This window comes from Mustela nigripes, chromosome 6 (assembly GCF_022355385.1).
Source record: "Mustela nigripes isolate SB6536 chromosome 6, MUSNIG.SB6536, whole genome shotgun sequence".
NCBI lineage: Eukaryota > Metazoa > Chordata > Mammalia > Carnivora > Mustelidae > Mustela > Mustela nigripes.
This window is the reverse complement of record NC_081562.1, coordinates 107786695-107811564: the sequence shown is the minus strand read 5'-3', so window position 1 is coordinate 107811564 and position 24870 is coordinate 107786695. Positions and strand designations below refer to the sequence as shown.

The 24870-nt window shown below is 43.8% G+C and overlaps 1 protein-coding gene across 15 annotated transcripts in view; it reads left to right on the top strand.

The window, feature by feature from the left end:
• The window catches only part of MICAL3 (microtubule associated monooxygenase, calponin and LIM domain containing 3), a 221544-nt gene that overhangs the window by 109032 nt on the left and 87642 nt on the right, over positions 1-24870 (top strand). For 12 of the 15 annotated variants that reach the window (XM_059403945.1, XM_059403947.1, XM_059403959.1 and 9 more), the window contains exons 10-18: positions 322-448; positions 1438-1534; positions 3921-4068; positions 6098-6294; positions 8259-8371; positions 8461-8523; positions 9010-9183; positions 10748-10831; positions 21554-21740. In XM_059403945.1, coding sequence (XP_059259928.1) covers positions 322-448; positions 1438-1534; positions 3921-4068; positions 6098-6294; positions 8259-8371; positions 8461-8523; positions 9010-9183; positions 10748-10831; positions 21554-21740 — 1190 coding nt within the window. The remainder of the gene's footprint in view (positions 1-321; positions 449-1437; positions 1535-3920; positions 4069-6097; positions 6295-8258; positions 8372-8460; positions 8524-9009; positions 9184-10747; positions 10832-21553; positions 21741-24870) is intronic. The other 3 variants (XM_059403958.1, XM_059403956.1, XM_059403951.1) reach the window with 1 other exon arrangement.

The window sequence follows — 24870 nt, the reverse complement described above, 5'->3', positions numbered from 1 at the left end:
TTAAATATTGGCCTACTTGAAAAAACAAAAGAGTAAATTATTTGCCTTTTAAATTAGAATCAGGCTTTTTATCCCAACCCACCATGATGTACTTGCTCTTGCTACTGGTCCTCAACCAGTCCAATGCCTGTGGAATCACTGGAGTAGTGGAATGGGAGCAAGGGCTGATGTAGGTTTGGATAAAAATGGCCAATGATGAAGACTTGTCATATCCTTCAGATTATTTGGGATATTGACAGAAAATAGGAATATTATCAAAGAAGAAGGAGATATGTATGGTGCTTGTCACTGCTCTGAGTAAATTGTTGTATGTTCTTGCAGAGAAAGCATTTATAGGTTGCTGCCTCAGACCACCCCTGAGAATGTGAGTAAAAACTTCAGCCAATACAGCATTGACCCTGTCACCAGATACCCCAACATTAACGTCAACTTCCTCCGCCCGAGCCAGGTAAGAGCCTTCTAGTCAGTTATCTACATCTAAGCCCATATTCAGGACAGATCAGACCTCTGAAACACTGAAATATGTCTGTTAATACCGTATACATACACTCCGTTCATAATCCAAGTAGATGTCTCCCTGGAATGGTATCACTTTCCCTCAGTGGATTGAGCAGCTAAGGGAGGGAGTTGGTGAATGACTTGCCAGAAGATCCCATGTTACCAAATCCAGGATCCAGGACTTTGTCCAGGGCTTTCTCATTCAAGCTGCATGTTGTAAGGGAGAGAGTACTTGCTCACTACTCAGGAAATGGGACTTCTTGCATTATTGCCGCCCATCACTTTGATGTGGATTTGTCATCCCGTCTTCTCTGAACCCCAGTTTCTTCATCAATAAAGTGGAGGTGATAGTCCTGCTATTCATGAGACCATTGTGAGGGCAAATGAGATTGTTCACTTGAACAGACTTTGAAAATTAGTACCTTCTGTGCAAGTTAAAGATACTATTGGTCAGTTCTGTTACACTGCTGAGTCATTTCTCACAATCTCTAAAGCCTTAAAATTGCATTGAGAATGACATTTGACAAAGCGCTATAATCCCAAAGAACCCAACTGTTTTTAGAAAGCGGCCCGTTCAACATATTTGCCTCTGTACTTGTATAATTTTTTATTTACTTTCTAGCTGAAGTTTATGGCTCTAAGCCTTCTGTATACCTCTATTTAAGGGGCCTGTGAGACCTGCTATCAATGGGCAGTATTAATGGTTCAATAGTGACTATCAAGGGGCCCTCCTTGGCTGAGTAGCTAATTTTTAGCACAACTTTTTTACACTAACCTGTATTTGTTTACATGTAACCCCACCACATTCCAGAAAGGATTTAAAGGTCATTGTCTTAGCTTTTATCTGAACTTTGCCCAACCTGCTATCTGTCTTTCATTTTGCTCTCAGGTGGGAACTTGTTAAGTGGTGTTTGATTTTCCTTCTTAACTTTCTGCCAGGTGCGCCATTTATACGATACTGGGGAAACAAAAGATATTCATCTGGAAATGGAGAACCTGGTCAATTCTCGAACTACCCCAAAGTTGACTCGCAATGGTGAGTTCTGGCAATGGCCTATTAAATGCGAGTACCCTATTCAGAGAAGTCTGTACTTACTGAGCTGGTAGTGCACACAGTACTGTATAAGGCCATGAATCTCAACTGGGGTGATTTTGGCCCCCGGGGAACATATGGTAGCATTTGCAGACATTTTAGATTGTCATGACTGGGGGAGGGTGCTAAACCTCCTACAGTGCACAGGTCAGCTCCCCACAACAAAGAATTGCCTAGCCAGAAATGTCGGGAATATCAGGGCAGAACCCAGAGAAATCAGGTATAAATGCTGTTGAGAGAGAGGAAGTGAGCACACATCCACACCAACTAAGGTTTCTGGGGGAGACTTTAGGAAAAAGCAGTGGTGTTTTAGCTGAGTACTACAACATTGCCAGGATACAGTTATGATGGATAAAAGCCATTCCATATTTTGTGTTCACTGAAGGGCCCCTGTAGATTTTTTTAAAAGGAGAGCAAAATGAATGTACCTAGTCAGCTACATGGAAGATGGGATGGAGAAGGGAAATGAGAGAGGCAGGGCCACTAGTTAGAAGTACATTGTAGCAGTCAAGCTAACGGCGGTGAAGGCCTGAATCTGATGCTCATGTCGAGGATGGACAAGGGAGTGGAGCGTAGTTAGAACTCTGACTTTGGAGCCAGGTGCAACTGTGTCACAATTTAAGCTTTGCCATTTGTGAAATTTGTGGGCCAGAACAGGTTATTTTGCACTTCTGAACTTTGGTTTTCTTGTCTGTTAAATGGGTGTAAGAAATAGCTACTTCCACCATGCTCACAAATGGCAGCCATTTTGTCATTGTCATTATTCATTATGCAAGTGAGAGTATATTCAAGAGCCAGAAACAATAGGCATCAGCAGTTTGGTTGCATGGGCAAGAGATGGTTGCAGGTGGTGCCGCCATCAGTTTGGACAAGAAAGCAGGAGGATAGAAGGTTTGAGTCTGTTTTAAGTTTGACATGTTATTGCAATATCAGGGTGGATTTCACAACTAACAGGCAGTTGGAAGCATTTTCGTCTATGTCCACTCAGGTGTCATCTACTTGAAAGCAGGCAGTAAACCTTTGTCACTATCATTTTAGAGCCTGGAATGTTGAAGTTGCCCAGTACCTGTTGGGTTGGTGGAAAAACAGATTTGGGAGACATCTGAACAAAGTTAATTTCTGAAGTAAATTTCTGATTTATGATGATAACAGCAGGAGTGTTTCTCTATATAGTTTTAGAATACATTTTCACTGAAAGATTTAAATGAAACAGGGTTTTTATGATACACAGTTTTTTGTTTTGTTTTGTTTTGTTTTTTATAAAGATTTTATTTATTTATTTGACAGAGAGAGATCACAAGTAGGCAGAGAGGCAGGCAGAGAGAGAGGAGGAAGCAGACTCCCTGCTGAGCAGAGAGCCCGATGCGGGACTCGATTCCAGGACCCTGAGATCATGACCTGAGCCGAAGGCAGCGGCTTAACCCACCGAGCCACCCAGGCGCCCCCACAGTTTTTATCTTATGTTCCCAAGTCACTAAATGACTTCATACAAGGTTAGATATTTCCAGCTGCCAAAGGTAAGAGAGCAGACATTCTTGGACACAGATAGGAATTCACAGATTGTTCTAAATGCTCCATATCAGAGCTCCTCTGATGCAGTTAAGAAAAATGGACTTTTAGAAATGCCATCCATGTTCAAGAAGACACAGCAGTGAACTGGAAAACATTCAAGTGTATGTGTTGATGTGTTCACTTTTTCAAGTTGTGATCATTTATAATATGGAGTGCCAGTCCTGGCCTGGGGGACTGTTCTGGTCCAGGGTCTTTGGCCTTGCCATTGTAATCCTACGGAGTTTGTTCATTTGCCAAATCACTCTATACCCTGGAACATGTAAGAGTGGGCTTTGTGCATTATTGATTTAACGTATTGCTAGAGAGAACAGACTCTTTACTGCTGTATTCCTCCCAATATAATTTGAAGGGAAGGAGCTTCTTCAGCTAGCTGCCAAGCCGCGCTTCTAGACCTTCTTTAGGTGGGGGTAACAGGTCAGTAGATGGTGATCTTCCAGCTAAGTCAGTATCCAAGAGTGCTGCAGGGACCCTGGGCTTCAGGACCAGCAGATCCAGATCATTCCTCTTGTGACTTATCATTCTATTAGAGGGACTGGTGTTGACATCAGATACTGGGTAAATTTGGTAGTTTCTTATCTACCTAAAATTCCACTATTATGATACCAATTACGTAGCTTTTTACTTTTGAAAAACAGTGATAACTGTTTCGTTCCTGCCTTTAGTAAGTTTTTAAACTGGTATGTGTACTACAAGGAGGATCCTACATCAATACTACCAGGTGACCACACTTCTGATGGTTTTTTTGTTGTTGTTTTAGAGTCTGTAGCTCGTTCAAGCAAACTGCTGGGTTGGTGCCAAAGGCAGACAGATGGCTATGCAGGGGTAAATGTGACAGATCTCACTATGTCTTGGAAAAGTGGACTGGCCTTATGTGCGATCATCCATAGATACCGCCCTGATCTGATGTAAGTTGTGACAAACTTTGTGTTTCATTTTGTATTTGCTCAGGATCTCAGAGTGTTTTGCTATCAGGTAGCCAAATTTTGCATTTCTTCCTAGAATGAGATACATAGCAAGATACTTTTTTCTAGGAGGCAGTGATTAATTTCAAGTTAGTTATATTTAAAACTTGTGTCAAGCATCGTGTAGCTGAATCCAGCTGAAGTTTTAAAAATTACAGCACTCAGAAGGTCAAAAACTAGTTTTAATACCCACCTGGGCCTATTAACATCACACAAAGGAAAACTCTGTTTATTGGCCCCAGGTTGAACTCTTCATTTCGGCCAGCTATTTCCCAGATGCTGGTGGTCATAAGGAAAACCTCACTAGAACATTTGGCTGGCTGAAGGCAAATATGTCACTACCAAGAAACTCGAAAGCAGTGAATACTTACCAATTTATCATGGTTCATTGGTATTTTCTCTGTTAAGAATTGTGCCTTTTGCAAATATACTATGCCCAGGCCCATAAGATTCAGGCCACCTTAACTCGCTTATATCAGTGACACCCTCTTTTTTGGCCATTCTTTACTCACCTAAATGCAAAATCACTACAGTAGGATGACCCCAGGTCAATTACAGAGACCAGTGCCTTCAGATTTCTCCCATAGGCATTCGTTACCATGGAAGCCAAACAGGAAGATCCAGAAACAGGAGAAAAGACTGTTGAATTATTTTGGCTGCCTGTCCTTTTCATTAGGGCCCAAATTTGTGCATTTGCTTTAATGATTGCTTAAGGAAACCTAAGAAACATAGTTCCTGTTTATATTAGGTTATAAATTAATAAGGCCAGAGCTACTAGAAACTGCTTTACATATATGGTTTTGGAATAAGAATTTCTGATTTATTTAGATAAAGCTAAGTGATCTCCAGTGCTCCTGTCCCATAGGTAATGCAAAGGTTGGTAAATGAATGTAGGGTTCCCCCCTCCCCCATCAAGAAAGGACAGGAGAAGAAAAAGGAGTACTTTCAGAAGGATTGTGATGAATGGCAGAAGACTGGGTGAATCTGTTCTCTTCCAAAGGGAAGGCAGGAAAGAAAAGGAGGTGGAGGCAAAAGGAGCTGAAGGGAAGCTAGCAGGTGAGGTTGGGGGGTGGTAGAGGGAGAAGGCTGCCTGCAGAAGGTCTAGGGAAGTTCCATGTAACAGACACAAAGCAGCGGGGGTAGGTGATTTGGCACCGTTTAGACTACAATAAGGTCATTCAGGATGAGGCCTTCCTGGTTTGATAGACTTAATCTATAAAGAAAAAGCATTTAGAAAAATGAAAACCTTGCTACAGAGTCAGTAGTAAGTTAACACAAAATAAGGCCTGCCAGTTGATCTGAAATCACCCCTTAAAGAAGAATGGTCTCCGTCTTTACTTCATTGAATGGCAAGAAGTTTGAGACACAGCGGAAAGTGTTTGTTCATTTAAGTACTTGGGAAAACGGGAAATTTAGCCTCAGAAACATCTTTTGAGGAAGGTTTTGGAATTTCCCTTCATGTAGAAGGCTGAATAAGATTTACCAGAGCTGATTGAGTGCATCAACAGCTCGTCTGGTCCAAATGACACAGCGAGTGATAGTCCTAAGCCTTTAGAAGCAGTCTGATCCAAATAGGATATCATCATTATCGAGCATTAGTGTAATATGTACAGATCACATACAAGGTACAAGAGGATACATATTAAAGATAGTTCCTATTCTTGGGCTTACCTATTAGTAAGAAGTTTACATTATTGGGAAAATGAGAGTAGTTCTTCAACTTTTCCCTCCTTTTTTACTTTCTGGGTAGATCTTTAGTCATCACCCTCCTTGAGGGTGATTTGCATTTTATTGGTGTAAGGGAGGAGACCAAAAGGGGAGAAGAGCAGGTTGGCTCTCAAATTGCAGTAAACCCCGCACCCTGGATTTTAGCTGGAAGACGAAGAAAATGATGATGACTCTACTGATACTGTGTTTTCTGGCCTGAGGATAAGCAACCCTTCTTATGTTTTTCTCCTTCTGTTTTTCTTAGAGATTTTGATTCTTTGGATGAGCAAAATGTGGAGAAGAATAACCAGCTGGCCTTTGATATTGCTGAGAAGGAATTGGGCATTTCTCCCATTATGACAGGCAAAGAAATGGCCTCGGTGGGGGAGCCTGACAAGCTTTCTATGGTGATGTACCTGACTCAGTTCTATGAGATGTTCAAGGACTCACTCCCGTCCAGTGGTAAGGGCTGGCGGGCACGGATATGGAAGGCCTCCATTTTTTCTGTTTTTCCTGGCTTTTCTTTCTTCCCTTCTAACCACGTCCTTCATTAGTACCACCAGAAGCAAACCTGCTCTTACTCTGTATTATTATTGGTTGGCAGTCTGGGTAAGGCCCTGGAACTTTGCTCCATTATTTTTTCCTTCTTGACTAGTGTGTTCTCAGCCATTATTTCTTTCCCCAAATCTTTCTCACTAAGTCTATGGGTTTGCAAAAATCATTCCTTTGCAAAATGTTTTCCTTGACTCTGCTACTTCCTTACACCCTTCCTCTCAGAGCCAGCCTTTTTTAAAAAAGTGGTTTGTTCTTAGTAGGACCTCTGCCTCCTAAGGCCTAAACTTCGCAACACTTTGCGACCTGGCTTCTTCTTCTTTTTTTTTTTTTAAGATTTTATTTGGCAGATCACAAGTAGGCAGAGAGGCAGGTAGAGAGAGACGGGGGAAGCAGGCTCCCTACTGAGGAGAGAGCCTGAACATGACCTGAGCTGAAGGCAGAGGCTTTAACCCACTGAGCCACCCAGGCACCCCCCCGGCTTCTGTTTTAACTGCTCTTCCAAAAACTATTTACAGTCGTGAAGAATCATCGAATTTGCATTCTTTTCTCCTTTTTGCTTCTCTCACTCACTTGGCTTTTCTGCATTATTCAGCACTATGGAATGGTATTCTTTTTCTTGAAATTCTCTCTTCTCATTGGCCTCTGTGGTCCTGTACTTGTTTTAGCTTCATTCTCTTTCTTCTGTAACTGTTCCTTTTCTGGCTTCTCTCTCTTCTCCAACCTTTTAGTGTTTTTCCAAGTCTTTGGCCCTTAGCCTGCTGCCTCAGTCTACCAAAATGCTACCAAAAATATTCCTGTTATCATTTATTGTCCCTTGAAGTAAGTCAGTACACATATTGCTTTAGAGTGTTGACCATGGTACCCAACCTGGATTTACTTCCCAGTACTTGCACCTGTTTGACCTTAGGCAAGTTACTAAATTTCCCTGTGCCTCAGTTTCGCCATCCATAAACTGGATTTTATGTACATATAACATGAAACTGATGAGCTAAAGAGAGTGTTTGGCAAACAGGCATTTAATATCAGCAGTATATTATTCATTTTGATTACTTTTTAAATTACTGTTATTACTAATAAAATATTGCAATCCATAGAGTTTGTGGTTCCACAGTGTCTTCTAGCCTGTGTACTCTTACAGATGTCCGTAGCTTTTTCTGATCAGATATGCAGTTCTTACAACAGGAATCCACAACTCTCAAATCAAATCCCTGTTTAGGGAGAGCCTTCCTCTTATGTGTGCCTGTGTACATGGTTGCCTGCATCATCAAAGCCAGTGACCCTGAGCTATGTACCCTTCCTCCCTTTCTCCCTCTACCTTGAAGTTTTTATCACAACAGTGAGGCTTTAGCAGTCTTTTGTAACTAACAATCATAGGCAGATTCCAATGTTTGAAAAGCGAAAAGTGGAGGGTTTTGTGACTGTAGTGGATTGGAAAAAAGAGTTGGTTTTGTTAACATGGATGGAGAAGAAAGCTCAACATTCAGACCATAGTGTGCATTTCTTTACTGAGTTCCTTTTGCTTTTGTCAGAGCAGATGAACCTTTATTTATTTTTTTTTTAAGATTTTTTATTTATTTCTTTGTCAGAGAGCGAGCGAGAGCGAGCACAGGCAGACAGAGTGGAAGGCAGAGTCAGAGGGAGAAGCAGGCTCCCCACGGAGCAAGGAGCCTGATGTGGGACTCGATCCCAGGACGCTGGGATCATGACCTGAGCCGAAGGCAGCTGCTTAACCAACTGAGCCACCCAGGCGTCCCGCAGATGAACCTTTAAAGTTTTCTGGGGTTCTGTGAGCCACCTGCAAGGAGTGTAGTTCTGGTCAGTACTTTGAAGCCCCCTCCAGGGCTGTGCTCAACATTACTTCCTGTTCACAGATGCCCTGGACCTAAATGCCGAGGACAAAGCAGTTCTTATAGCCAGCACCAAATCCCCCATCTCCTTCCTCAGCAAACTTGGGCAGACCATCTCTCGGAAGCGTTCTCCCAAGGTAAATAGAGGAGGGTTTTGACCTGCTACAAAGCTATAGGTGAGGTATGGTGACTAGGATAATGCAGTCTCCCTCCTCTCTTGATATAGGATAAAAAGGAAAAGGACTTGGATGGTGCTGGAAAGAGGAGAAAGACTAGTCAATCGGAAGAGGTAAGATTTAGCTGGGATTTGCTAGAATGGTCATACTGAATTGCCCATTGGGGCTGAAATTAATTTCCAAATTGATATTGCTAGATCTTTTCATATTCATTTTTATGAGAATTTCTGAGAGCAGCTGCTTTTTCAGCAGGCTCTTGCCTTTGTACAGCGTTTTGGAGAGCATCTAAGGAAGCATACACACACGTGTGTGCACTAGTGCTTTCCTCTCTCTTCAAAATTTTACATTTTGCTGGGGGCAGTGGCTTTCTTGAGATAGGACAACACCAGCCCAAGTCCAGGTACCTCTTTATACTGCCCCATGCACCAAAAGTCTTGCTGACTGCCTCTGGAGTTTAGAACCTTGAAGAGAGCTGTTAAGCTTAACTAAAGCAAAAATAGCAGCTGCCATGCCAGGCACTGGCTGTACTCCTTTGAGGGAAGGGCATCTGTGGGGGACTTCTTAACCAAGGCCAGTTCTTGGGTGTTGGTGTTTGTCAGGAGGATGTGCCCCGTGGTTACAGAGGAGGAAGGCCCACACTGGTGAGCACCCTGACGGACAGGAGGATGGATGTGGCCCTTGGCAATCAGAACAAAGTGAAGTACATGGCGACCCAGTTGTTGGCCAAATTTGAAGAGAATGCACCCCCACAGTCCACTGGCATGAGGAGACAGGTAAGCCCCACTTCGTATCTCACCCATCCATGCTTGGTCTGGCCATATAAGAAGGAGGGATCTTAGTCAAATGAAGTGGGACAGGGTGTGTCTCAGCCGAGCGTTCACACCCTCATGACTGTGTCTGGTTTTCTCCTTGTCTGACTGTGGCCGAGAAAAGCTTTTGATAAGCTCCTCCCATGCTTTCAGCACTGCTTTCTCCTCACCATTCATGTCTGAGGTGTCTGTGGCAAAAATCCAGAAGAGGGATTTGAAGTTTTATAAATGTCTATACATATTTATATGCTCACATATGTGCACAATTCGAATTATTAAAGAGATAGATGCTTACTGAGGAAAATGCTGGAGAAAATAATAAAGGTAATCAAAACACCTCTAATTCTGTTAACATTTTTTTATATTTCTTTCTTGTCTGTTTTCAGTGCATTTTTGTTTTTATAGTTGAGGTCATTTGGAAGATACACTTTCTGTTCTGCTTTGTTCACGTAACTTTGGGCATATTCCCATGTTGTTCCAAACTCTACAAGCATCTTCCAATACATGTGTGTCCGTGCTTTTCTTAACTCTTCCTCTGGTGTTGGATGTTTTTGATGTTGTTCATCTTTCATGATGAAGTATAAAGATAAAAAATGTTCTTGTGAGAAATCTTCTTTTGTGTGTTGTGGATGGTTTTCATAGGCTATCCTTGAACTAGGTCAGGAATTATGAACATTTTAAAGAGTCATCATGGATACTAACTTGAGAGTGCTAGACAGGAGCATTTGACTTGAGATGTCTTTGTTAGGTCATCCCTCCCCTCTTGCTTGTTTGAAAGTCACTGAGACTTCTTATAAGAGGAGGTGCTGGGATTTGGAGATAAGCACAGGAAGTTTCTGACAGAGCTCCCAGTGACCTGAGAGAACATCCAAAGGAAAGGGAGCCCATTCTTTTTATTGTTTTACTCTCTTTCTTCAGCTTTTTCCATACATATCAGCCATTGTTCCAAGGTTCAGGGGTGAGGGGGGTACTGACTTTGCTTGGAGTCTGGCCAGAATTAACTTCTTCCCACATTTAGCCTTTGGTTATTAATTTTTACACTCCAGTCGTATGTATTGTGGCTCATAGAGAGGAATAAATACTGTTCATTGGTAGACATCTGAGGTTGCAGCTCTGGCAACTGTGGGATCTGCCCCATCTCAGGAGGTCTGGAAAGCTCTCCTTGGGAGGAAGTTTGCCCCTAAGAGAAGGTTGTGTTCCTCATTTTGAGTAGAAAGTTTAGTTTTCCAAACCAGAATTAGTAGTTTAGGTTCAGAGCTTTGAGCTAGGGAAGAGGAGAGTGAAAATTACAGCTTCTGATTTCATTTTTTTCCTTTTACGTTTGCTTTTGGTTTGTGGGGTGGGGTATTTTATTTCCTTTGTAAATGTAACTTTCTAAGAATTAATTCTGTGTCTGTTCCCACTCCCTCCTCATAGATGTGTGTCTGTCCACCATTATCTTTTTTGTGTCTTCTCCTACCTTAATGTATTTTATTTTGTTTTGTCTCCATGTCCTGTCCCCCACCCATACTTGGCCTGTGTGTCACAGCCGACACAAGAGCGTGGGGTCAGCCAGCCGTCCTGCTGCCTACCTGAGCAGGGTCACCCTGCTCCCACCCCCCAGTGGAAACAGGTAAAGGAGCTGTCCAGGGGCCAAAATGGGTGCTGCTTCCCTGGGCCTTCCCAACCTGCTCATCCCTCAGAGCCAGCCAGGGCTGAGGCCTACACTTTAGAATCCTAGCTCCCAAGGACAGGAAGCTTTTGTACTCATTTGAGTAGCAGCTTTGGGGAACGGTTTAACAGACAGTGCTAATTGTATTGCTTGATTTGTTTAACTCCTTGGGATTTGAGAAATTAGTTAAAAGAGTGGGGGTAATTTGGTGTTGAAATTAGCTGAAGCTCTGTGGGAAGTTGTTCCAGGTACCTTAGCTTCTCCACTTTACCACTGTAACCTTTGACCCAAGTTGACTTTTTGCTTACATGTGTCCTTGTAACTAATGGAGGGAGAATCCTGAACTCAGCAAGGCTGAGAATTGGGGCAGTAGAGCCTTTCATGTTAAATAGGGAAATGTTAGCCAAGAAATATCTTGAACTATGATTTTTATTTGTTTCAGACCCTCAACAGAGATGATCATGGGCATTTTCTTGGCGTTTTATCTCCATTTAACATGCACCTTGAAAATTTTCAGTAAAGTTTTTACAGGATCTCCTAGAAGGCTGCGTCTAAGCAGTATTGGATAGGACAGAAGAAGTGAGTGGAGGGATGTCAGCTGGTTGATAATAGGAAACCCTTTAGTAGCATTGGGGCCTCTACTGTATTTTCTCCCAAGTCACAGTTGAGCAAAGTCCTGCTCTAGTAAGTATAGCCTGGATTCTCTGTCTTGTGGTTTGGTATCATCTAGGACTAAGATTCTGAGAGCTCAGGTGAGCTGACTCTTGATTTCTTCTTGTGCTATAGAGTGCCGGCTATTGCTGGGAGGTGCTGGGGAGTGGCAAATGGATTTTATTTGAATTACATTCAGGGCAAAAGTTCCTTTCTAACCTCTTTTAAATAATACGCCACATTGAAGGCAGGCTCCAGGAGGCTGAGATGGAAGCTGGGGAACAATGTTCATATTCACAACAGAAGCCAAGCTGCTTCTTCCTCTGTGTTTGGAGGACGTCTTCTGGAAAACAAACAAAACTCATTGGAAAACCCGTTTTATTTTCTTACCCTTTGCCTTGAAGTCTAGGTGGAATGTATGATTGGAAAGGTAATTTTTAGTTGAGGATCTGCTAAAGGAGAAAGTGAACTCTAGATACCCCCAAACTCTGGATTCTGACAGTATTTATCAAGGTCACCTGACATAGGAAGAGCAAAGGGGAAGGGAAGTCAGTTGTAACACGTGTAGTGGATGAACAGATGACTTTAAATGTCACATGCCCAGAGCAGCTTTGGGTTGGCTTGCTGGGAAGTCTCGAGGGTAGTAAGTGTGACCAAGGAGCCTCGCTCAGCCAAGCCTCTGTCCCCGTGAAGAGCGGCATGTCAGCTCATCACCTGATGGAGCTATACTGAAGGGGCATCAGGAGCTTGGTGTTGGTGGGCCTGCTTGTGTTTCTCCTATTCATGAAGTATCTGATGGCCTCTGACCTTGTGCACGGTGCTACATGGAGACATAACAGCTAGGTTATGGGTAATTTATGAAGTAAAATATTGCTCAGCTCTACAAGCAGCAGAATAGAGCCCTTGAAGTCAAACCTGGCTTCTCTGGAGTGGGCACCAGAGATTACAGTTGGAAGGAGTATCTGGGTAGATCTTGGTAAGTGAAAAACGATGAGCCATGAAAATCCTATTAGATCGTTGCTGGATAGAGTTGGGAATTGTAAATTTACTTCATTATGAAAGAACTGTAACTCACAGTTACATGTAATTTTTCCTCAACACTAAATCAGGGATGGCATTATGAGTCTTGGTGCTGTCAGTTTATCTCCTGAGAGAACAGGAACATGCTGGTGTTCCAGAAACATGGGAACAGAGGAACTCCGGTGGGGTGCTCCAGTGGCCCTCTGCTTCTGACTCATCCTGATGATGGCCTTCATTAGCTCCCTTTAGGAATGAGGGGCTTACCAGCCAGACCTTACAGTGACTCACTTTCTGTTTCTCTTGAAGAGATTTTACTTGAGGCAGGAGGTTGTGGCAAAGCAATCACTGGTGGCTGAGGTGGCATGAGGATCAGCTTTAACTTCAGTCATGGTATAGAAGAGGGAAAATGAATAATAGTTGGTTTGCCAGTGGCTTCTCTTTTTTACCTTCCTATATAAATAAACACTTCGGCTCTTCCCTCCCCACCCCTCTGCCATTTGTTCTCAGAAATGGGTCCAGCAGGCAAACTCTGCATATTAACCAGTCTTGATTTGGAAGTAAATTGTCGTGAGAGGTGGGAACAAACCGGGGAGGGGGGGGTCTGTTTCCCCGGGCCCTACAAGTTCCACACCTTCTTCTCCCTCCTGGGCTCCCCCTGTGTGCTGCCCCACGTGGTCATTGTGGGCATGAGGAAATGGAGGATTCCTCTGGTCTGGAAATAAGTAACTGTTTCTTAAGCACCGAAAAGTTCTGTAAGTCACAGATGTATAAGGGAATACAATGGAGAGGGGGAGAATGGGGAAATAATCCATGGATATATATGGTGTTCAGTTAGTGACAGATATACTTATTTTCTTATATTCTGTTTCCTGTACTTTCTTCTATCTCCCTGGTGGTTTTCCAGAACCTTTTAAGTGCACTCCAGAGGCTGAGGAGAGGGAAGCCATGGCAGGGTGTTGTCTCAGTTGGCACTCAGGGAGCATGCTGCTTTGCTGCTGGTGGGTGTACAGGTGACCGAGCCCTCAGGGGCGGGTCTACACACTCCCCTCGTGATGGTCGGCCTGTGTGCCCTTTCTCTCTACCTACATCTGAGCTCATTTCTTCTATCCTCAACTTCCCTGATAAAACCAACAAAGGATATATCCTTGATCCCTGGCATTTAGAAAGTATTACATGCAAGTTCTGTCCCAAGACCAGCTGCAGAGATGACCCATGTGATCTGCACTTACCAGATAGCACAGTCACTGACTGTGACTAGCCATCTTCCCTGACCACACAGCAATTGTCATGGAGGACAGAGAGGCACGGGAGGGATGTCTTTGGTAAATGCTCTTAATCCTTCTAGAACCAGCCTAAATGTGGCCCCTGTTTCACCAATGTTCTCTCTATTTGTGTCTGTTGGTGTAAAAGCGACTGGAAAAGGAGCATTCTCGGACCTGCCCCAAAAAAGTGATCACGCTCTCTCCTTCCCCTACTCCACCTCCCTGTGGGGCGCGTGGCAGCCAGCAGGTGATCTTCTCTGCATGCTCCGTGGTCCTCGTTTCTGTCTTCCTGCCTGCCTGCCTGTGTAGGTGGCTAGGGTGGAGACCAAATCAGGATTCCATCTTTTCAGAACTAACAATTAAAAAACAGAAAGAGCATTTGTAGCAGAAGCAACCTTATTACTACAAATGAGCAATTCCAGATCAGACCCCAGGATGGCACATAATACATTCAAACCCTGGCTGGTTGAATCTAGTCCCATATCATAGGAAAACAATTATGCAAGCACAGACTAAAACTATATTTGTCGCAGATGCAAAGTCCAAAAGCCCTGAAGAGCAGCACATTTTTATGTAACCTCATTTAAAGCAGCCACTTTTGTCTTGCTACCCAAGGAGGTATATTTAGATGGTCTTTTGGAAGGCTTTTATAGGGCCTCACTTTATGAGTTTTGTTCTTTCTGATTTTGAGAGCCCTGCTTCTTGCTTATCCAACTTGTGCTAGCAAACACCTGCCCTTCCTGTCTACCCTACTCACACTCCAGGAAGTTCACTTTAAAAATGCTTTCAGAGCAGTTAACCACAGACATGATTAAAGGGGACAACAAGGATACTTATATAAAGTACATTTATAGAATATATATTGACCTTTGTAGGATATCTGTATAAAATAAAATACTAATTTTAAAGGCAGGAGCTATGGAAAGACATTTTCTCAACTAAGGTGGCTTATTTAAAAGGTGATCCCTAGTAATGTGTCTGAAAAGACCCATACTGTGTTCCTGGGTCTAAGAACTGAGCCACTATACGTTTAGCGATTTTGCTGTGCCTTATCTCTACTAAGAACTAACACTTAGATCCAGGTGGTAGTCTCAGCCCTTCCTGTGTTATCTCATCCAATTCTCACAGTAACCCTACAAGGCAGGTACTATTATCACTTCCATTTTACAGATGAGGAGACTGAGGCATAGGATAGGGAGGCCAAAGCCCTTGGTACAAGTTCATACAGTAAGTAATGGAGCCAGGAGTCGAATCTGGGGTGTGACTTGAGCCCAAGCTCTGGCCTCATCCTGCCTGTGGAGACAACGTGCTCATGGCCCCCATTACCAGCTTTGGATTAGTTTTTCCACCAGCACACGGCCATAAGCTGAATCCTCAGAAGTAATCCAAAGAGTGATAAGAGTAGCCTTTCTTTTCTCTGTGTGATTGCTGATAGTGGTTTCCTCAGGTTGGTGGTAGCAGCCATATGCCTGTCTTCCGGATTTCCATCCCTGTCACGTACATATTCCTGTTGACTGAAAATGCTTCCAGTCATTGTCCATGTCTCCCTTTAACAAATAATGCTCTGGTCCTGTATTCCTATTCAGGGACCACTCCCCACCCTGGAGTTTCCTCTGGACTGTTGTAATGGCCATTTGTTCCAGCCAGTTTCCATCTCCCCACCTTTCCTTTCTAATGTCTTGTTGTGGAAAACTTCACCCTCCTAACCAGCCTCTCCTATTGAGCCTTCTATTTAATGCCTCTGATCTTGTGCCACTGTGTGAAAGAAATACGTTTGTCCCACTTTGGTACTAACCATAGTTCTTTATATCTGTGGCTGACCTCACTGGAGGCCAGTTGGACAGAGTGCTGGACAAGGGGTTGTCCTAGGGTTATGGGATTTGATATAGATGGGATTGTGGTTACCTGGGGTGGGGATATGTCAGGTGCAGGGAATATGTGTTGAAATGAATTCTGAATTTCTGGCACTGTCACTTAGTAGGTCCACATAGAACATGTGGATGGAGCTTAAGTTTCTACTTTGTTGCCAACAGACATACAGGGATCTTGATGCTGACAGCCGTGGCAAGCAGAGTCCCCATCAGGAGAGGGTAAAAGAGCATGAACTATGGCATGGGATGCTGAGGGCCAAACAGATGGGGCACGCTGTGGGGGGTGGGCAGAGGGAAGGTGGGGATGGTCCCTGCTCCCCTTGCTTTCTGCACATTCTTGTCACCCAGCCAAGAGCAAGAATTCTTGTTGCTAACCACATTGACCTGTGTAAATAGCATTCATAGGAGAGCATTCATCTGCCCAGTATTCAGATCAATAAGCAGATGGCATTTGCTTCTATCTTTTGACATTCTGGGGTCTAGAAGTAGAAATACTGAGAGAGCCAAAGCTCTTACTGGTGTGGGGATTTTCTAAGTATGAAGAGGGTGGAGAGGAAGGAAGGCGGTGACAAGATGGGGTACGTAGTGAAAAGCTTCAGCTATTCTTTTCTGAAAAACTGAAGGGGCAATTACTGATGACACCTGGACATCGTATCATTTGACAAACAGCAGAGATACCCCTTTTAAAAAGCCTGCTTATTTTATGAAGCTTTGGGGGTTGTTGTTACCCTTAAACCCAGTCCCTGAGTTGGTATAGCTCTGCAGCAAAAGTGAAGAATCATCTTTTAATTTCGCATGGGCCTTTTTCTTTTATTTTTGCCACTCTTTCTGCTTTTGCTCTCTGAGAAATAGAGTCACAGCTAAGGAAGCTAGTACTATCTCCTTAGGCCCTGTCACCAGGCGAGAAGCAGATAGGCTGTGTGTTGTCAGGACCACACAGGGATTGGTGCTGGGTGAGAGAGAAGAGGCCGGAGTGGAGGTGGAAAGAGGACATCCCTTTCACCTCCTCACACACAGCCTTGCTCTGCTTCCTTCTCTTCTGCTGGGGCTGCTTCCTTCCACAAGCACTGCGTGCGCCCGGCCTCTTTCTTTCTTCTTCCTAGGCTGTATTCCTCTCAAAAAAGAAAAGTAGGCATTTCCTGGAGACGGGCAAGCCCTACATTTCAGGGAATTCATACTTAAAGGAGGTCCTGATGATTTTTCATGAAACAGAGCCTAAGCAAAGAAGAACAGAGGGAAGTGTGTCAAGGAAAAGGAGAGATGGGCAGGGAGAAGCTATCAGACGTCTGGGGCTGCAGTGCCCAGAGGAAAGGTCGCATTTTCCCAATGAGCTGATTTCCAGATTCTTAACGGCAGCATTCCTGTCTAGATACCTTTAAGAGTTACGTTTATGTTCTCTTCCAGGATTTTCTCTCCACTGTTCCATAATCTTGCCTGTGCACTCATCTGCTCCCTCACCCTCCCGCCCCAGTCTTCTCATCACCTTCACTGCTTTGCCTTCTCTGGGGGAGCAACCTTCTGTCTTGTTTCTCTGTGGTGGGTGGTGCTCTTCTACAGAGATCGCCAACACCCCCCCCCCCCACCCCCTGCCTTGGGTTTATGTTTCTGAGCCTGCCCTGCATGTTGAGTGAGTTGGCAGAGCATATGGAGCAGGGATGGTTACACTCTATGTTGCCACCCATTCAAGCTATGAAGTTAGTGGGGAGCACTGAACTGGGGGTGCCATGGATCTGCTTGGAGCTAGAGGGCAGAGGGCGTGATATCTACCGTGATAGTACCTCTTTCCTCTACCCTGCACATACTTTATCCTGAACCTGTTAGGAAACTAAGCAGTTATCACTTGCCAGAGCTTTTAGCCCTCTTCTTCCTCTTCTGGCGACTGGATGGCTCTTGGCTGCACAGGTCATGGAGGATCGTGGCTTACTTTTGTTACACATGCTGCATGCAGTCTGTAGGAAACTTGGGATCTTTTCTCCTGATCACTGCTGGGATTTGGCTGGCTCACTGGCAGGCAGAGTTTCTCTGAGCACTGGCAGTAGAAAGAGGCAAAGCCACCTTTCTGGCCTTTATGGAGAAGGAGTCAGCTTCACTCGAGATTTGCTATCTCTGTTCACTGTTTATAAGATGGTAGAATCTCCTTCTGCCCAGGAGAGGTTCCAGCTCACGCCAGTGAGGGGCCCTGCAGAGCATAAAGAGTGTGTGTGTGAGCAGGACACCACCTTTGCCCTCTCCCCGCCTCCTGGCTGGTAGTGTTTTCCACTTGGGGTGGATTGAGTAAAAACCACCCAACAGGAGAAGACAAGGCTTTCAGAGGAAGCTCACAACTAGAGTGACCGTGTTCCAGAGTGAGCTTCACTTTAAGCACGAGGCGAGGGTGAGCTAAAAGCAGAATGGAAGGCTTGAATGCGCCATTAATGCTTTTGGGAGCTAAGAATATTTCTTTACTTCATTTACTATTTAGATAAAGGTCTAAAACTCCCGAATTCCGTACACTCAGGTCAGTATGTAACTTTTTATTTAATATTTCCTTTGATTTTTTTTTTCTCCATCTTGTATTTTGTAGCCAGAGCCTGAACCTTCTCGTCGATTTTTTGTTGACCAGTGGGAGCTTTCTCTTAGTCTCCGCTCTTCCAACCGCCCTGCCTCTCCCTCCTCTGACTCCCTCCGACAGGTAGCACAGCCTGGAACTTGGCAATGGTCTTTCTTCTTCAGCCTCTCCTCAGTTCATCTACACAAATGTTGTGTAGCCCAATGAGGTTGCAGTGCTATTAACTTTGGCCTGTCTTCTGTGGGAATCCACGTGTGTGTGTGTGTGTGTGTGTGTCCGTCTCTCTGTTTTGCATATGAGGTCTGTAGGCATACACCAAAGTTACAGAGGCTGCTAGCTTTCATTGCATCAAATTCTGTCAAATAAACCCACTTTTATAATATTTTAGGTATATCAAATAAAAATAAATATTTTTTAGCCATTAGCTTTTTAAATTCCAGGTGTCCTCATATTAATACGTATGACAAAATATGAGCCATAGTGTAATTAAATCTCTTCCATGGAGTGGTGATTATGCAGTATTGTGGGTGCCTCTTGAATTGTAATCGTTTGAAGAATGAGCCCTGCTATTTCCTACAATGGAACTGATCCAACTATAGAGTAGTTTAGAGAGCAATTGGCGGGTCTTTTTGCCCTTTCTGTTTATGTTTCCTGTTCTCGAGCAGTCTATGCAGTACGTGTGCGGAAGCATATGCATGTGTGGTGGCAAAAGTGTAAGTCCAACAATTGCTACAGTTAATCTATTTCTTAAGAGAGGGGAGAAGGAAACCATCTGTTTTTCGTGCCAGAAAAAATAGAACTTGAGAGTCTCCACCTCTTTTGAGGGGATGCTTGTCAATATTACCACATCGCTGAGAACTGAATGTGACCAGTACCTTTGTACGCGGGCAGCCCTGGGCTGTATTTGCTGAATATGCCGGTTCCTGGTGGGAGGAAAGGGTCCTGGCTGAACAGTGAGGACCCTGGGCTTGCTTGGCATTCCAGCCTCGTGTGTGACATCTGGTCTGTGCTCTCACTTACTTTCTGCAGAATGAAGTGCAATTTCCCGTACCCTCAGTGTCAGCTAACTATCAGCTCAGCTCTGCCTGGTGCCAGTCCGTTCCAGGCACGAGCTTCCCTGATAGCTCTCAGCAAAAGAAGATTTAGATTTTAGAGCCACTTGTTTTTCTCGACTACTAATCGGTATAAGCTGTGGAGTTAATGAGCAAGTGGCACCAGTCCTTGGAAACCTCCCTTATTTTAAATTGAAAAACAGAATTGACTCCTTGGTTCCAACAGAACCTTGGAGAATTGTTTGCTCACTTGGGCTTATTCTCGTAGAGTTCACACGGAGTTAGTTTTCCCCCAGAGTGCTTCTCTTCTTTGTCCCTGCCCAGCCTTGGCCATGCCGTTGCTCAGGCTAGCAGTTCTCGTACATATGGGTTGGTGTGTATTGTCTATTCACACCACTTCCTAATGGGGTTGTGGACATCCCCAAGACAACGGACCTGGTGTGTTTCTCAGTCAGAATGAGAGGACTCCTCAAACCCGGCCTGCAGCTGTCCTATTGCACATAATTTACGAGAGGGAGTATCACACACACAGCGTGTCCTGACCATCTCCACGTGGAAGGGTGGCTGTGGAGCCTCTAAAGGATGGCCGGCAAGGCTTTGACCTCATTCTCTCGGGACAGGCTCAAAGCGAGGCTGCCTAGCAGGAAGGCTTACAATCGAAATTTGGTAGGTTCTTGTTACTTCTTCCACATTGCTAGAAAGAGGACTGAATTGGTTGGATATTTTCTTTTCTCTTTTTTTCAACCTATGAAAAAATAATCCCTCCTGGACTAAAATGCATTCTGATTTCCCAAAACTATACCGAGCCACTTGTCTGCATGGCTGCGCATGTTAGATTCCTGAAGCCGAGTTTAAGAAGCCCAGCCCAGTAGTGTGTAGTGCCCGGATAGAACACATACATGTCAACAGGAAGAATGGGCCAAGAAGGATTCTACAGATGAATTTCAGGAATATTTGATGCATGTGACAGGTTATGAGTGAAACAGTAATAGAAGGAAGGTGATCATCACTAATAATACTAGGCTGTTGGCATCTTTTACCCAAGTGGAGAGTCAGCCTTGCAGGAGTGAGCTTGGTTTCTTTCTAAATGAGGAAATAACTTCCCAAGCCCTCCCCAGACCCAGCTTGAAACATGCTGTTCATCTGGACATTTGCCGTCTTGGTAGGAGTTGTTCCTCTTGCATTCTTTATATGTAATTTGAGTCACTAGGATATAGGCCCTTCTTATTCCATTCTATATTTGTTTCCTTCCTGTCTTCCCACCTCCCTGAACTATATATTCCAAAAAGACATGAAAGACTATTCTCCCTTATTGAATTTAATTATTCCTGCAGCCATTATTCTTACCAATGCTGCTATATCTGTGTGGACAAGGACACCCATTTTTCTTAACACCAAGTTTCCCTGCTTGTGGGCACTGTGTTGGCATGGTTTGCTGCTGCACCTTGTATTCATTTTATACCTTTCAAAGATTTTTTTTCCCTGTCTTCTTAATTTATTTATTTTTTTCCTTCTCATTTCCCTTCATTCTGGTCATTTTATAATCTCCAACCAATAGAAGTATATAAAGATGTACACGGGCGGAGTGAGCTCATTGGCTGAGCAGATAGCCAATCAGCTTCAAAGGAAAGAACAGCCCAAAACCCTTCTAGACAAGAAGGAACTGGTAAGAGATGTATTAAGGGCACTGTCTGTCTAGATATAGCACAGCTGTGGCAAATAAACCTGGTTAATTCTAAGTAGCTTAGTAACATATCTAGCCAATATCTGCCATGTGGTAATTTTTTTTTTTAAGGTTGTCGGAATTTTGTAACTAAATTTCTAGGACTGAGTGGTTGTTTAGAATGTCGTGTGGAAAAACGTACTTAGTATCTCTAAAAGTGATTGCTCTAGAGTCCAGGGGACCCAGATTGCTGTAGAACCATGTGAACACTGAAGAGGTATTTTTATGCTACCTTCTAAACAGAGTTCTGTCAAAATAATTTGGTTTGATTGTTGTGCAGTTCTGTAAAACCAACTGGGGTTCCCTCTGAACTGTTGGTTAACATCAATTCAGAGTCTGCCTTCTGCAGCTTGCTGCATAGAAGGCACATGTAACAGTCACAGCTATAGCTCTGCTGTGTTGTGGAAGAGCCAGTAGCAGAGGGAGCCAGCTTAGTCTGTTTCAAAGCACAGTTGCACAGTGAGGGTTGGTTTCACGTATGGAGAAGTCATGCACCTCCTGGAGGTGAGCCTGAGAAGTGTTGCCCTGACATGCCTCCCACCGCCCCCTGTTACAGGGCTCGATAAAGAAGGAGTTCCCACAGAACTTGGGAGGCAGTGACACGTGCTATTTCTGCCGGAAGCGGGTCTACGTGATGGAGAGGCTGAGTGCTGAGGGCAAGTTCTTCCATCGGAGCTGCTTCAAATGCGAGTACTGCGCCACCACCCTGCGCCTCTCTGCCTATGCCTATGACATCGAGGACGGTAAGTTCATTTGCACTTGAGGCCATACTTAGAAACTGGGCCTAGGGACGCTATTTTCCACGTGAGCTGATCTTAGGGCCTCTTTACTGCGTTCTTATATATATACATTTTTCTGCCTCTCTTAACCCTTCCCATCCATCTCCCTCTACTCTTTGTTTCTTTTTTCTCTGAGACTCCTTCTTATAAATATTTCCCTAAAGTCACCAGGCTGTAGCATAGAATTACTCAGCAGTGGTGGTAATGAGAATGGCATGTGTTTACCTAAATCACTTCCCTGGCTTCATAGACACTTGTTCTTACTTCAGGGTGGGATCTTAAAATAAAAGGGACACAAAGAGGATAAGGCTTTTTTTTTTTTTTAATATTTTATAAACATATATTTTTAACCCCAGGGGTACAGGTCTGTGAATCGCCAGGTTTACACACTTCACAGCACTCAGCAAAGCACATACCCTCCCCAATGTCCATAACCCCACCCCGCCTTCTCCAAACCCCCCCTCCCCCCAGCAACCCTCTGTTTTGTGAGATTAAGAGTCACTTGTGGTTTGTCTCCCTTCCAATCCCATCTTATTTCATTTATTCTTCTCCTACCCCCTTAAGCCCCCATGTTGCATCACCACTTCCTCATATCAGGGAGATCATATGATAGTTGTCTTTCTCCACTTGAGAAAGACATGATACGCTCTAGTTCCATCCACGTCGTCGCAAATGGCAAGATTTCATTTCTTTTGATGGCTGCATAGTATTCCATTGTGTGTATATACCACATCTTCTTTAGAGGATAAGGCTTTTCTTGTCTTTACTTTAGGGAAGGGGAAATCACAGATCTGTCAGAGTCCTATCTCTTGTCACAGATCAGTGACAGCCTGGATCTCATGCCGCCTGGATTCTCACACTTTGCTTCTGAAGGATGTCGCTCTCTAGCATCAGTGTATCTCTGATGAATTGAGAGCTTGTTGAACAGGATCTAAATCTAATTTACCAGAGTGTTCAAGCCCTCGCCTTTTGTGGCATGTATTGTTTTTATAATGAACGACCTTAATGGAGCAGAAAGTGGGGAATTATGCAAATGGATGACAAAGCCTGACAGACAGATAGAGGCAGACTGGCATGCCTGTCATTTGAAAACTCTTTAAGATTAATTGAACTGGTCACCAAAGACATTGATGATTACTGTACTCATGCCTGTGGAGTGCTGAAGGAACTTCATGAGAGGCAGTCTTACTGATTCAAAAGTAATGAAAACACCTAGATTAACAGGAGTCCTCACAGAGGTGGCATTATATGACTCCTTTTTGGAATCTCTGACCCGATTCCAATCTAGGAGTTTGCTTTCTCCTCTCTCTCTCTCTGCCTGCCTCTCTGCCTACTTGTGATCTCTCTCTATCAAATAAATAAATAGAATCTTTAAAAAAAAAAAAAAGACACCAGTCACAAGCCCCAGGCTGTTACTTGTGCTTCTGACCCATCAACTGCAGATTGGAGGTTCCAGTGACCTCTTCCCTAGGTTCTTTTCATTTGCTAGAGCGGCTCACAGAACTCAGGAAAACACTTAGGTTTACCAGTTTGCTAAAGACTATGATAAAAGCTATAAATCAATAGCCACATGGAAAGATACATAGGGCAAGGTTTGGAAAAAGGGCATAGAGCTTTCATGGGGCACCTTTCCAGGGACGCACTACTCTCCCTGCAGCTCAGCGTGTTCACCAACCCAGAAATTCTCTGAACCCCATCCTCTTGGGTTTTTACAGAGGTTTCATTGCAGTCATGTTTGACTAAATTATTGGGCATTGTTTGATTCAAACTCCAGTCTTCTCCCCTGGAGAGTTGGGGTACCCTCTAATCCCACGGTTTGTCCTTCTGGCAACCAACCCCTGCCCTTGGGTGGGGTCTAAAGGTCACCTTAATTATTACAGCAAAAGATGCCTTTATCTAGGAAATTTCAAGTATTTGGAACTGAGTCAGGAACTGTGGACCTTGACCAAATGTATATGAGAAATATATTTGGTTTTCTGATACGTGTGTCTTATAAATTACAGTATTGTACATCCATTACTATGTTGGTAGGTAATTTTTGACTGAGGAGATAGTAAGATGGTGTCACATAGGAGAGGGAGTCACCTATGAGTCACCTCAGTCATCCAGGCTCTGCTAATAATGGATAAATAGGTAGCTCTGTCAGAAGGAGCAGTAAAGGAGCCAAAGTGATGAACTGAGAAAAGCCAACTCTTTCCATGATGATACCTGCCTTTTGTAACATTAGTAAAAAGCACCACCTTGTGAGGGAAGAGTTCAGACAGTTACCTAAATAACAAAAGTATATCCTTAGGTATCAGATTTTCTCTGGCACCATTCCACACACACATATGCTCTTTCGGTAATGCCTTTGACCTCCAAGGATAGGGGTTGGCAGGTGGAGCCCACCAGTGTCTTTTAACTGTCCTTAATGCTCAGGTTATTTTAGTTAACCTTTTACTGAAGTCTGTCTGGAAAGAAGATTCTTCAAGGTCCAGCCAATAGATCCCCATTGATTGTGTACTCATCTCTGCCACATTCTCCTGAGGATGCAGACAAAAGGTAAAATGTTCCCCAAGGAGCTTACATTCTGATGGGCCTGATAAGACAAGGGCACACGGAGCAACAACAAATGATGAAGAGTATATAATTAAGGGCTCAGAGACAAAATACAGATTCTAACTTTGCAGAAGTTCAAAGGAAGAAGAAATCACTTGAAGCTTCCCAGTTTTTAGGAATGACTGAACTGACCTTAGGCTAGACTCTGAGAGACAATAAGTAAATATAAAATGTCTCAGTGGAGGAAGAGAGGGCATGCCAGACAAGAGAACGACAGAATGACAGGAGCACAGATGGGAATGAGCGTGACATTGGGAGCAGATGAGGCAGGCCAGGTTGGTTGAGTGCATTGTTCACACTGGCGGGGAGGACAACAGATCTAAACCAATTCCCCAAATTCTAACCCCAGCCCCTCCACAGAGGACAGGTGAACTAGAGAAAAGAATGGAATTTTAGGGATCCTGAAATTTTAGTCTGTTCTTTATCTACATTACTGTGTGACTCAGAAATCTAACTGAAGCGCCTCAGATAAGAAAAAGACGGGGAAGTCATAGGT